This window comes from Populus alba, chromosome 17 (genome assembly GCF_005239225.2).
Source record: "Populus alba chromosome 17, ASM523922v2, whole genome shotgun sequence".
Taxonomy (NCBI): domain Eukaryota; kingdom Viridiplantae; phylum Streptophyta; class Magnoliopsida; order Malpighiales; family Salicaceae; genus Populus; species Populus alba.
In genome coordinates, this window is record NC_133300.1 from 4,432,472 (window position 1) to 4,446,837 (window position 14,366).

At 34.4% G+C, this 14,366-nt stretch overlaps 1 protein-coding gene and 1 non-coding gene across 4 annotated transcripts; one reads left to right on the plus strand and one right to left on the minus strand.

Annotated features, from left to right (window-relative positions):
• The first annotated feature begins 3,449 nt into the window (after positions 1-3,449).
• On the plus strand, positions 3,450-4,725 carry LOC118038542 (ATPase family AAA domain-containing protein At1g05910). 2 transcript variants are annotated; one of them, XM_035044920.1, is made up of 2 exons: positions 3,450-3,705; positions 4,196-4,725. In XM_035044920.1, exons 1-2 carry the CDS (start codon positions 3,453-3,455, stop codon positions 4,639-4,641), a joined length of 699 nt encoding a protein of 232 aa, XP_034900811.1. In that variant the 5' UTR covers positions 3,450-3,452; the 3' UTR covers positions 4,642-4,725. The 2 variants fall into 2 exon arrangements, with proteins under 2 accessions (XP_034900811.1, XP_034900812.1); XM_035044921.1 differs by having other exon boundaries at positions 3,450-3,693.
• Positions 4,726-11,299: 6,574 nt separating this feature from the next.
• Positions 11,300-13,221, minus strand: LOC118038590 (uncharacterized). 2 transcript variants are annotated; one of them, XR_012168319.1, is made up of 3 exons: positions 12,687-13,221; positions 12,141-12,555; positions 11,300-11,637 (listed from the first exon to the last, which is right to left on the minus strand). It is a non-coding gene; the product is annotated as an uncharacterized protein (transcript). The 2 variants fall into 2 exon arrangements; XR_012168320.1 differs by having other exon boundaries at positions 12,129-12,555.
• Between the last annotated feature and the right edge of the window lie 1,145 nt (positions 13,222-14,366).

Sequence of the window (14,366 nt, forward strand, 5' to 3'; positions counted from 1 at the left end):
TCCTTTCGCCAATCCCCTTTAACCAAAACCAAAATCCTATGCGGTTAGGATAAACTGAGATCCCTTCGCCAATCTCCTTTAACCAGAACCAAAATCTGTATGGTTCAGATAAACGAAGATCCCTTCACCGATCCCCTTTAACCAAAACCATAATCCTTTACAGTTAGGCTAAACTGAGATCCCTTCGTCGATCCCCTTTAACCATAACCAAAGTCTTTTCATGGCTAGGCTAAACTGAGATCCCTTCATCGATCCGCTTTAACCAGAGCCAAAATCCTGTGTGGTTAGGATAAACTGAGATCCCTTCGCCGATCCCTTTTAACCAGAACCATAATCCTTTGTAGTTAGGCTAAATTGAGATCCCTTTGCCGATCCCCTTTAACCATAACCAAAGTCTCTTCGTGGCTAGGCTAAACTGAGATCCCTTTGTCGATCCCCTTTAAACAGAGCCAAAATCCTTTACAGTTAGGCTAAACTAAGATCCCTTCGCCGATCCCCTTTAACCATAACCAAAATCTCTTCATGGCTAAGCTAAACTGAGGTCCCTTCGCCGATCTCCTTTAACCAAAGCTAAAATCTTTGTGGTTGGGCTGAACTGAGATCCCTTCGCCGATCTCCTTCAACCGGAACCAAAATTTATGTGGTTGGGCTCAACTGAGATCCCTTCGCTGATCCCCTTTAACTAGAACCAAAATCCTTTGCAATTAGGCTAAACTGAGATCCCTTTTAACCATAACCAAAGTCTTTTCGTGGCTAGGCTAAACTGAGATCCCTTCGCCAATCCCCTTTTACCAGAGCCAAAATCTTTGTGGTTAGGCTGAACTAAGATCCCTTCGCCAATCCCCTTCAACTGGAACCAAAATCTCTTCATGGCTAGGCTAAACTGAGATCCCTTCGCCCATCCCCTTTAACCAGAGCCAAAATATTTGTGTAGCTAGGTCAACCTAGAATTCCATTTGGCGACTCCCTTCAACCAAAACTAAAATCTTCATGTTGTGGTTAACCTGAGATTCCTTCCGGTAATCTCCTTTAACCAAAAAATATGTTCCTTCTTCAAGATCATAGGGTTTAAATTGAAGACTCTTCTTCATCGATCTTCTTATTTCTTTGAGATTTCCTTAATGTTAGGGTTTATCTCATCTTCCTCTCGTTCCAAGGTCAAAACCATGATTCTTCATTGTTCTTCAAATCAATAATTCTTTCTTCGTCCCCAATCTTGCTGGACTACATTGAGGATTTTTCCTGCGACAAACCAAAAATATATGCAATGCTTCAACATTAGATGACATGCATGCATCCTTACCTGATTTGAAATATAGGTCCCCCCTCTTCAATGTTCCATCCTCACCGAGTGCCTTTGTTTGTTATTCAAAGCTTTCTTTATTCTTTCAATGCACTGGCTTGTTCGTGTGCTAGCCTCCCACTCAAATGTAAGTGTAGTGCCCATCTTGGGCTGTCCACAACGATTATTGCTCCCATGTGTGATGTAGCTTGATTCCATGAATGAGCTTATCTCCTGGATTCTTCTAAGAATTGTTCTTTGATTGAATATGTGTGCCAATGCCCATTAAAATTGTCAATCAGTCATGAACTTGCATCCAGTTGAAACAGTAACCTTCAAGAACATGTTATCATCAGCCTTCTTGGAAATCATGCAGTCATCCAAACATGCATCTCGTAGCTTGTAGTACAAAGGCTCATGGTTGTATGCTTAGTGTTCTTCTCAATAGATTCCATTCAACTGTTCTAATCAGATTGTGAAAAGAAATGTCTCGGCCCCATCAATGATGCTGCTTTTATCACCTATACTCATGCGATGAAGTGCTCATTTGGCTTCAAAACAAATTGTCCCACAATCAATCTTCAAGGTGGGTGCCTTTCCGACATTCATTCAATGCAGTTGTGTGATAACGTCTGTCGATAACCATGTTTCAAAGGATGACAATATGTGATTGTCCTTCAAGTGCGGCATTGTTCCACAGTCAGTCTTGGTGGTGTGCATCTTTTCGCCATTCAATTACATTCATTCATGTATCCTCATTGATCGCTAGCCATGTTTCAAAAGATGATGACATGAAAGTGTCCTTCAGGTACATCCTTGTTTCTCCATTGCCGATAGGGTTCACTAAAGCATGGACTATTTTGGAATGACATTGCCCTCAGTATGATCTGAATGTGCTCGTTCATTGATTATCTTTCTTTGGACACCATTGTCTTCAATTCACTGATTCATCATTTAATCATCTTTCATTGCCCCATAGCTGATCTGAATATTGCTTGTTTTTCCTTTTTCAGGGTCCACTATATTGCCCTCAGCTGCTCAACTTTTCAAGGAGTGTCGAGGAATTCAATGTCATTTCTATCAAGGATTTTAGAGACTCAATCGATGTTCTTCTATGTTTGATAATCTTCCTTGTTTTGAAATCAACTCTTATAGTTGAAAGATCATGTCTATTCAAAGTCTAGTTTGTTGAAATGAAATTAGAGATGTCCTTTTTTGAAAAGACCTTTTGAAAATCAAGCTTTTTTTATTTTTTATCAAAGACCCAACACACGTTATTTGAAATACACAGTCCTTTGATTGTCATATATTTTGAAAACAGAAATTGACCTAATGTAGGATTAAAATGGCTTTTTCCATGGTTCTTTGTATCAATTTGAATCCTTGATATTGGGTATATCATTCGATGGTCTATGATGAGGTGACCCTTTTTTTTGTGAATTTCAAAAAAACAAGATGCTCAAGTCAAAACTCAGGCTTTATCAAGAAAGGTTGTTTCTCTTCTTATCACTTATTTTATCAGCATGCATAATAACCAATAGCTTAATTCATGAAGTCACGACCCTTATGGAAAAGCTCTTCAAGTTTTGAGAGCGCCATTTATCGGTTCAAATTGCTTGCTTGATTAAAAAGGGCTTTTAAAAGCACATAATGCAGGCTATAGTTCATGGCTATGAAAGAAAGGAATTTCACAGGCTCAAAAGGTGTTTGAGGGTTTCAAAGACCCAGGATCAACATCAACTATTCATCAACTCGTTTTCTATTGTTGTCTTTGTAGAGGAAACGACATATAACCTTGTCAACCTCAAAAATCAGACTTTTCTTAACATAAGTCATAATGCAAATCCACCTTTCCTTGAGGACTAACCAACCTCAATCATCTTATAACATCATAGGCTTTATAATGGATACCAAAAGTCAAGTTTATATCTTAGTCATTTTTTTTTATGGTATTGACTTTTGTTGTGCGTTTCTCTGATTGAAATTTCTTTTGCTCTTCATAGACTTGATAGATGTTCTCCTTCCTGTATCTTTGACTTGTCTTTAAGTGAAGGCAATTTCAACTTCTTTTTCTTTTTTTTTTCTTTTTTTTTTTCAATCTTCTTCTCTTTTTTTTTGCTTTCTTTCTCAAAGCCTTCCTCAATCATCTGATATTTTACAGGTGCATGGAATGTTGTCACATATGGATCCTGCGCTTGTCACATACTGTGACAAGATTGCTGCTCAAGGGGGTCCTGTACAAATACCAGATGATTTAGGGGGATCTATTTTCCCTTCAACCCCAGTTGTGCAGCTTGGAACAGTTACTAGAACAAGTGCCAGGCTACGCAATGTCCAGCCTGATGTTAATCTGGATCAAAGCTACGAGGCCTTGAAAAGGCAGAAGAAAAATGCTGAGGCTACTCAAGCTGGTGTGTTCATTGGTAATGCTATATGCTTTGTCCTTCTGATATTGCTGTTTGTTTTTCCCACCTATCTGAATGATGTCTTGAAACATGTCAAGTTGCAAGACACATTTTACATGTTCAATTTTGGTGCGGATACTGATGTAATAGATCATTAGCAAGTAAAACTAATCTCAGCCACCGACTTCTTGTATAATAGACATGACCTGTTTGTAGTTCATGTTTTCAAATTTCCTTTCCTTGTTAGAAAAACCTCTCGTAAATATTGACAACTAAATCCTGAAGCCAGAAATCTGAATTTTTCTATTCAATATATGAATTTTATCTCACAGCCCGTATTCCAAACTAGCATTCTCTTCAGCTTGTGCCCTTTATCTGAAGTTTTTAGCTCCTAATTGTCCTAGATTTGTTATATTTAATGTTATTCTTTGACTGAACTCTTTAATTTGCCATATGATCGCTCTTCGGACACAACTCTCTGATCATTTTATACTTTCATGAAAAACAGCTTCAACAGCAGAAGATAAATCACGGCATCAGGATTCAGTACAGGCAAAGCCGCCAGAGGAAGCCGGGACAGATGATATGAATCCAGACAGACCCGAGCCCTCTTCAGCCGATGACAGTCGACATGAAACTTCAGGAGGAGAAGCTTCTGGTCATACCGAAGGGAGTGGATCCCAAGATGTTACAATGTCAGAAGCCGAAGTCTCAAGCCACGTGGATCACATCAAGCGGCTTTTCGTGGAGCGCACTGAAAATTATGGCATTCCACTGCTTGAAAGGCTCTACACTCGTATAATGAAGGGAATCTTCGAAACCAAGGACAAAGGAGTCGAAGATGATGTCCCCAGATACTCAATTTTGAGGTTTTTGGTGAAATTTGCAGAGAACACTGCAAACTTCCGAACTCGATACCTTTTTCCCTTAAAACAGAGGATAAAAGAAAAATGAAAAATGAACCCAAAAAAAGAAATCTTGCAGGTAGCAGATGTAAAGTCGGGATTTTCTTGTCAATGCAAAAAAATTAGAGTGAAAGCAGTTTCTCTCTCTCTCTCTCTCTACCTCTCTCTCTCTCTCTCTCCCAGAGTACAGTTTCCATAAGCTTATATGACCTCACAAGCTGTCAAGCTCCATGGTATTATTATGGCTGGTGGCAAATCCAATGTGGCATTCTTTTACAGGGAGGACTAAGTGGGATCTTTTCTGAAGCAGACACACCAAGAATTGGGTTTGAATTTCATCAAAAGCATCGCTGGTATAAATTAGTCTCTTTCTGATTGACAATATTCTTGAATTTTTTTTCATAGTTTCCAAGATGTTTGTTTAATATCTTCAACTTCAAACTACTCAGAGAGGCAGAAGAAGAAAGGGTATTCAAGCTATTATTTTATTTAATTAAAAGCCAAGTATTTTTTCGTAGATTCAAAATTATGATATTAAGTCTTAAAATTATTTATTTTATTGTCAACAATTAAAACTATATATATATATATATATATTAAAAATAAACATGCTGCTAAAATAGGAGACAAGTTTAAAAATAGAAAATGCGGCGACTCAAAAAAAACAAGAAAAATACCCTTCAAAATTGTCTCAATATCTTTGTCACGCTTGTTGTTTACCCATTTTTGGGTTCCCATACAAAAAAATAAGAAAATATAAAAAAATTATTCAGAAGAAATTAAAAAAAAATTAAAAAAAATAACATGAGTGAGAAAGGATGTTGGAACGTCCATAAAATGACTAGGAATTGGTTGAGGAGGTTCAGAAATACAAGAATTAAAATTTGACATTATATTTTCTACTGATGAGAGTCCTATTGACAAAGAAAATTCAAGTTGAGAAAGAAAAGTCCAAAATAAGATGTTTATAGACTCAATTAAATTTTATTCAAGGTTTAATTGAATTTATGAAGGGTTTAATTGCAAGAAAATTGATTTTTTTAGTCAATTTAGGCTTTTATTGGAAGTAATTAAAGTTATGAGGTCCAATTATAATTTTGAAGAGTTAATCTGGTCAAATCAGGTGCTTAAGTGCATAATTATTGAAGTTTGAGTGTCAATTAGGGATTTAATTGAAACAATCCGAAAACAAGGACCAAAACAGAAAAGGCACTAAAAGTAAGGGACACAATTACAATTTGTTCGGGGGGTTTGATTATAAAACAACGAAACCTTCAAGGGCCAAATTTGAAGAACCCAAACGGCGCCGTTTCCACCATTAATGGTCTTCAGACAGCTGTGAATCGGTGACGATAATGGAAGGAGACGTTAGCAATGGAGCCATCAAGGGGCGTGTTTCATGGCTATCATCCCTCTGCAAACCGTTATTAAGCCAGCCGTTACCAGCACAAAGCCTTCTCTGACCTATAAAAGCAGCAGAAGAAGACTGAACCGGAGGGGGGAAAGGAGAAAGACGAGACAAAGAGAGAGGAGAAACAAGTGGGGAAAACAGAGACAGCAAGAGGAAAACAGAGAGAAGGACCGTGGTGAAAAAAGAGGAGACAGCAAGGAGTAAAGAGCAGAACAGAGAAGGAAAAGTAACGAGAGAGGAAAGGAAAAGCAGAGGGACGGGGAAACCAGAGAGGAACTGCAGGGGAAAAGAAAAAAAAAAAAGACAGCGAGAGAAGAGAAAATGCACCGAGAGAGCAGAGAAAAACGAATTGAAGAAGAGAAGAACAGGGGCAGAACATCGAGAAAAAAAAAAAACAAGAGAAACAGAGAAAAGAAAACAAGGAACAGAGGAGAAGAACTGAAACAGGCGAAAGCACAGAAGAGACCAGCCAGCACGCCTTCGCCATCACCTTCGCCCCTTTCGTTTCCACTTCCAGGTATGCGTTTTTCATCTCTGTGCATGCGATTTTCTTTTGCATTTTTACTGTTCAAGTGAATTATAATTCACTTGAACAGTCAGCACACACGCGTGCATCCTAAAACCGGCGGGGTCATTGGCTGGGTACAGCCCAGCCACATGGGCCGGGCTGGGCCCAGTCAAAACAAATCAAAAAATTATTTCAAAAATTCTGTGATGTTCTGCAATTTTTTATTGCATTTTAATTACTACCGGTTTTTATTTTTATACTATAAAAATACAAATTTGATATTAAAATACCTGGTTTTCGACAAAATCATAAAAAATATGTCTTTTTTGTTTTCATGCATACGGCCTAGTTTTTCAAAAAATAATTAAAAAAAAATCATATCATATTTTTATACAACAAAGATTCAGAAATTTGTATTAACATGCATTTTGGCTTTAATAACCAGTTTATTAAAGTCACGAGTACTAGGCCAATATTTCAAAAATATAAAAAAAACTTATTTTGTTTTCCTTTAATATCTAGGGTTATGATCTTATACGTAAGATGTATTCCAGATATTAAAATTCTTTTGTTGGTGTTAGAACAATTAGGTCATACCCGATAAGATAAAGATCTTTTTACTGAAGATGATTTTTTTTTTCTTAAATCATAGACGGACTAACAACTAGAAAACACGACAAGACCTTAGATTTTATCAGACAATTAAACAATGCAGCTTACCTTAGGTAGGGCGTATTTGGGGTGCTAATACCTTCCTTTACGCAACCAGTCCCCGTACCCGATTTCTGAGGCCAGTTAGGGTTCCTAGTGACCAAAAATATTAGGTTGCGACTCTCATTCTATTTTTCCACTAATAAAAGACAAGAATCCCTTGTCTCCCCACATGCCACATTTTTAGATAATACCAAATTTGAAGGTGGATGTTTTTTCGCCGCAACGCCGCACACGTGCGACAACGCTTAGCAATCTTATCTTCAATGTCCCGCGTGGCACCTTCTTGGTCTAGTAAAATACCTGGTACATATAAAATAATAAAAATCTTTTTTTTCCCAGCATTAGAAAAATTATCCTATTTTTTATCCATTACATGAATCGGAAAGGACAGGAAGACATAATTGTAATTTTTTTTCTTTGATATTATGCTCATATAGAAATAATAAAACAAAAATCGAAAAGTATGATTTGATATTAAAAAAACAAAACTCAAGGTGTATTAAGTAATAAGAAATTACTCTGATTTTATAAGAAAAAAAGAAAAAGAAAATGTGTTTAAAGACCATTTTTTATAATTGAAAAAAGAAGGAAAAAAAATGATCTATCACAAAACTTTATCATAAGAACATCTAAAAGAATATTTTCCATTCATTTTTCTCTATCCAGAAAACATGCTTCTCTCATTTTCCATGTTTGTGGTGGAAGATTTATCTTGTCTTTTCTTTCACAAAGCAGCTCATCTTTTGCACACATGATTATTTTGTTGTACATTGTCACGTGGTGTTAAAGGTTGTTGAAATCATTATCTAGTTGTTTGGTTTAGGATCTCTATAAAATCCGGGTATACTGGTCTTATCAAAGATTCAAAGGTAAGAAATTAGTTGTGACTAAGAAAAATATTAGCACCTCTAGTACACCCTAATTACTTGAGGCAAGCTGCTTTATGGTTTGATGTGGTTTAGATATTTTGATGATTTTTTGATCGGTGATCTATCTATGGTTTAGGATTTGAGATTTACTTATATGAATAAATCCAGTGTTTTAAGAATTTATTATGGACTTGTGTGCTCAAATAAATTCTTAGAAAAAAAAAAATGTTCTTTGTAATTTGTATATATATTACAGTAAAAAATACTCTCAATTAAAATTAGTGAATATTTAGGACAACTCCAAGAATTTTTTGGTCAGCTCCTAACATTTTAAATATCAACCTCACTTGTAGGTCCAACCTTCTATGCCAGGATTTTTAACTATTAATTATCATGAATTTAAAAAAGGGTGATTTATTGAAATATTGGTTAAATTCTCATGGATTTAATAAATTGATTATTAAATCCTAAAATGCATGCCAAAACACTTTTTTTTTTTTTTGCTCTTTTTGTATGGAAATACTAAACAATATATTTTTTTTGTTATATTGTTTTAGAGATTTGGCGGTATGCAACACATAAAAAACATTTTTTATTTGTAGTTTTCTTGAAAATAATAATAAAAAGAGAGGTTTAAAAGGAAATTAAAAGAAAAACATGCACAACCTAAAAACGAAAAAAAAAACTAAAAAAAACCAAAGCAAAAGTTGATTTTTTTATATTATTATTATATGTTTTTTTTATATTATTATTTCGGTCTTCAGGTAGACTCAATCGAGTTGAAACAATCGGGCTAACTTGATTAGGGTTGACCCAGCCGAATCAACTTAGAAACAAATTGAAGAAAAGAAAACAAAAACCAAAAAGACCAAAAGTGGAAAAAACACAAAAAACTCAAAATGTTTTTCAAAAAAATGGATAAAATATAAAAGATTAAACAAAACAGATGAATGTTCTTCTTCTTCTCACAAAATATGGTTCTCAATCTAGAGTAGACTTCGAGTAAAGGAGGGGATGTTTCTGTTTGTAATCCTCTATAGATCAAGAATCAAAGGTTCATTTTTTTAATGATCAATAAAATTGCATAATTTTGCTACAAAGGGGTTTCAGTTTAAAACTAAAACTCTAAAATTTAAATCAATTAAACTTGTTATTGATGTGAGAAACACCTAGATTACTTATCAAAGATGATGGACAGACCTACCTGAACCAAAAACTAAACCAATCAAGCCTTGAAACTAGCACCAAAGACAAGATTCAATGGATGAATCTACTTTAAGCCTAGAAACAGGTTGCCCAAAAACCATAGATGTGAAATGTACCTAGAAAAGCCTATCTTAGCCTCTAATATGTGTCCTTTTTATCCCTATAAACCCTACTATTGGTAAGGAACATGATTATGGTAAAGAAAAAACAACAAAACAATATAAAAACTCAGAAAAAGTGCATTGATTTACAATCCTAAAAGGTACCAACTAAAAACAACAATCAATTTTTAGTAGAATGTGCTTCAAAATCTAGCCACTTTCATTTTAAATGGTTAGACCAACTACCTAAAATAAGAGGCTATCTTTTGATTAACAGAAAGTGTTCCTGCCTCTTTGCTGCCACCTTTAGCATCCCTTAAGCCAAGGTTTTATGCAATGAAATGGTAGGAAAAAAGAAATCAAGAGCATATTAAGGCATTCAAGACTTAGTATTAAACACAAAAGAATGATCCTAAGTTTTTTTTTTCTTCTCTCTTCTTCTTTTCTTCCTATTTGTTTATCTCTATTTTCTCTTATGTTTTTCCTTTCCCTTTTGTTCTACGACCTCTTCTTTTATAGGCATATTTGCATACGCACCTGGATTGTATAAAATATTTGGTAGGAGTTATGGTGAAAATTTCGATCAACATTAATTCTTGTGAAAGATATTGAATCTTTGACAAGATTTAAGCCATTTTGTATTTAGAAGTTTCAAAAAATAAAAATCATAACAACTGAACTTAAAGACATTATTAGGGTTTGGATTTGATTAATATATGCATAAAAACTTTAAAGTAACCAATATTATTTTAAGTTAAAGGTCAAATAGAGTCAAAGAAAGTAGACCTTAATTCAAATTTCAATCCAATCATGGCTTTTGCAAGTTATAATTTTTTTTTTATTTTGTACAGATATTTTCATTTGTAATATTGATAACTTACAACAGTCCTAATTTTGAAAGAAATATTTCACTTTAGTACCTTGTCATTTTATATTTTAATCATTAATAATTATCCTAAGGGAAAAGCACAAAAAATGAACTCACTCTTAAATAGTGTTTGGTATTGTAATAGCAGTTTCTTTTCAAAATGTTTTTCATTTAGAAATGCTTCAAAAAATATATATATTTTTTATTTTTAAAATTTATTTTTAATATTAATATATCAAAATGATCTAGAGACATTTTAAAAAACTAATTTAAAGAAAAACAATTTAAAATTTTTAAAAAACATTTTTTTTACCATAAAAATAAACGATGTCTTAAAGAGAATTACAAAAGGCAACCCACTTACATATATAAGAGTTACATATATAAGAGATGAAGTGAGAACATAAACATCAAGGGAAAATTTTAAAGAAATTTAACAATCATCACCAATACTTATTTTATGGATCCACTTTAAAAATAAAACTAGATAATAAAAGAGAAAATCATATCCAAACTTATAAAAAATTATAAAAATATTTATATCTAAACTCAAAAATATTTTATTTTTATTTTTATTTCTCTTGTGTTTCTCTCTTCTTTTCATGTTTCTCTTTTTTTTTTTTTTATGTTTATCTTTTTATTAAATAAATATTAGCAGTTACTCCTGGAATATTCTAAAATTTATGGGAAAGAAATGAAATCAAGATCCTCACATAATTACATAGTGTGGGCAAAGCTATTGGAACCTAATCTTGATGTTGTGGTGAAGTAACCTTTAAAAATTTAACTCAATTACCATGTAAATATACTCTTCACAATATTATTCAAATTTCGAATCTTAAAAAGATTATGAGCAAAAATATTTTTTTATAAATAAGTTAGTTTGCATATAAATATATTTAAGGGAAAAAAGGTATTCAAATTTCATTTTTTTTATCCTCTGTTTTAAGGGAAAAAGGTATCGAGTTCGGAAGTTTGCAGTGTTCTCTGCAAATTTCAACAAAAACCTCAAAATTGAGTATCTGGGGACATCATCTTCGACTCCTTTGTCCTTGGTTTCGAAGATTCCCTTCATTATACGAGTGTAGAGCCTTTCAAGCAGTGGAATGCCATAATTTTCAGTGCGCTCCACGAAAAGCCGCTTGATGTGATCCACGTGGCTTGATCCTTCGGCTTCTGACATTGTAACATCTTGGGATCCACTCCCTTCGGTGTGACCAGAAGCTTCTCCTCCTGAAGTTTCATGTCGACTGTCATCGGCTGAAGAGGACTCGGGTCTGTCTGGATTCATATCATCTGCCCCGGCTTCCTCCGGCGGCTTTTCCTGCACTGAATCCTGATGCCGTGATTTATCTTCTGCTGTTGAAGCTGTTTTTCATGGAAAGTATAAAATGATCAGAGACTTGTGTCTGAAGAGTGATCATATGGCAAATTAAAGAGTTCAGACAAAGAATAACATTACATATAACAAATCTAGGAAAATTAGGAGTTAAAAACGTGAGATAAAGGGCACAAGCAGAAGAGAATGCTAGTTTGGAATACGGGCTGTGAGATCAATTTCATATATTGAATAGAAAAATTGAGATTTCTGGCTACAGGATTTAGTTATCAATATTTACGAGAGGTTTTTCTAACAGGGAAAGGAAATTTGAAAACATGAACTACAAACAGGTCATGTCTATTATACAAGAAGTGGGTGGCTGAGATTAGTTTTACTTGCTACTGATCTATTACATCAGTATCCGCACCAAAATTGAACATGTAAAATGTGTCTTGCAACTTTACATGTTTCAAGACATCATTCAGATAGGTGGGAAAAACAAAAAGCAATATCAGAAGGACAAAGCATATAGCATCACCAATGAACACACCAGCATGGGTAGCATCAGCATTTTTCTTCTGCCTTTTCAAGGCCTCGTAGCTTTGATCCAGATTAACATCAGGCTGGACATTGCGTAGCCTCGCACTTGTTCTAGTAACTGTTCCAAGCTGCACAACTGGGGTTGAAGGGAAAATAGATCCCCCTAAATCATCTGGTATTTGTACAGGACCCCCTTGAGCAGCAACTTGTCACAGTATGTGACAAGCGCAGGATCCATCTGTGACAACATTCCATGCACCTGTAAAATATTATGAAAAGGGATTCATCAAATGATGCTTCAGGTGATGGGACAAAATGAGAGGAAAAATCATGGAAAACCAAAAGGCTTGGAAACTTGCTGCATCCCGAAGCTCATATCCTCTACTGACAATCCTAGCTCCATTGTAATCATCTCCATTGTACACCTATAGTAGAAACATGCACGCCAAATTTAAGCATGAAATAGATGCACTGACCAAAGTTTTAGTGGTGCTCAATTATCCAAAGAAAGGAGAACCTAGAAATATAATTAAATGAAGCTAGGAACAAAACACACCTTTGCATTGGTCACAATGAGATCAATGTCTTGTAGGAATCCTGAGCATGTGATATATTGACCAGAGTCAACACGCTGCAGCATGGTAGCCATGTCCATAGGGTTCTGGATTATAGAGCGATAGTTTGGAGCATCCTCGTCGGTGACAGGATAATGGAAGGCACTAAATCGTTTGTCATACAACATCCTGCAGCAAAGAAGATAGAATGTTAAGTGTAAACAGTGAAAGGAAGCACAAATACTGGACAAAGACAACCAGCTTGTATGTAACAAAGAGAAGCAAATTCCATGTTTCATTGCTTTGAAGTACCATGCACGCTCTACCATATCTGTGTTTTGTTTAGACCATTTCAATGTGATTTAAACTACAACTACAGTATTAATATAAAAATTTCTTGTTGCATTAGGGCAGTAAAATGACATCGTTTTGAGGTAAAATTAATGTGGTTTGGGGTAAAACCACAAGTGTGATGTCAACTCCGAGGCCTTTGGGCCCCTCGCCTCTTTTTGTGCCTTGGGAAGTTCAGTTGATGGTTTCCCCACTTGATAGCTGACAACAGAAATTTAATATATAAGCAAAATACTGGATTTAACAAGGAAATTATATGGCATCATGATTATGTAACTATGTAAGGCTCACCAGGAAACAGGGTCTTTGGAGGCACCAAATGAATGCCATGCATCCATGAAAAAAAAACCTAAAGGGTATTATTATACAAAGCTTGCATTGAAAGCCTTCTGATTCCTAAAAATTGCCAACCTTATCGAGAAGTTTCGAGATTCTGTTTGTTTTTCAAAACAAGGATGCACCATTAATTTCATGAAACCAGGACTTCTCTTAATTTTGGCTAGACTAGCGTGCGTTGCAAGGGGAAGATATTGAAAGAAAGGGAGAATCCAACCACCACCAAACCTCCACGTTATTCTTTGAAAGAGACAACAGTAAGCATATTTTGGCATCTGGGAAAAGTCGTACTTGTCGTTTAAAAGATACAGACGCCTTTCACATCCAGTCACGTGGGTTGTATATACCAATAGTTTTTTTATTTTTAAATTAATTTAATTTATATAAATACACAAACGTTCCTAACCCCATACAATATTAACAAAAAAAAAAAAAAAAAAAAAAACAAAAGAACCAAAAAGCCCTTCAATCATTGCTATAGATTTTTTTATTCAAAAAATATTTAGTAAATATACTATGCTAAAAAAGAAGAAGAAAAAAGCCAAATATATTCATGCAGTTAAGAAAATTCAACTTTTAAAGATATTTTAGACATTATGCTAAGCAAATAAAAGGTTAAAAGAATTCTCCACTTATATTCAATCTTGTAATAGTAAAAATATCTTGATGAAAAAACCATATTACCCTTAAAAACAAGTTATAAGATTTAAATTGTGAAGGGTAAAATGATAAGTTTATTGTGGATGAAAAATTTACTCCCTTCTCTTCTTCTTCTATGGATGCTAATCCCTACCAGCCATGTCTAGCCTTGACAATGAGCTCCCGAAGTTCAACCAAATACTATACTACATGTCATCCATAAGTTCTCAATAATAGTATTAGAAAGTTCATATACATGACTTCAAATTAATATATTTTAAATATTTTTAAATTATTTTAATATACTAATATTAAAAATAATATTTTAAAAATAAAAAATATAATTAATATTATTA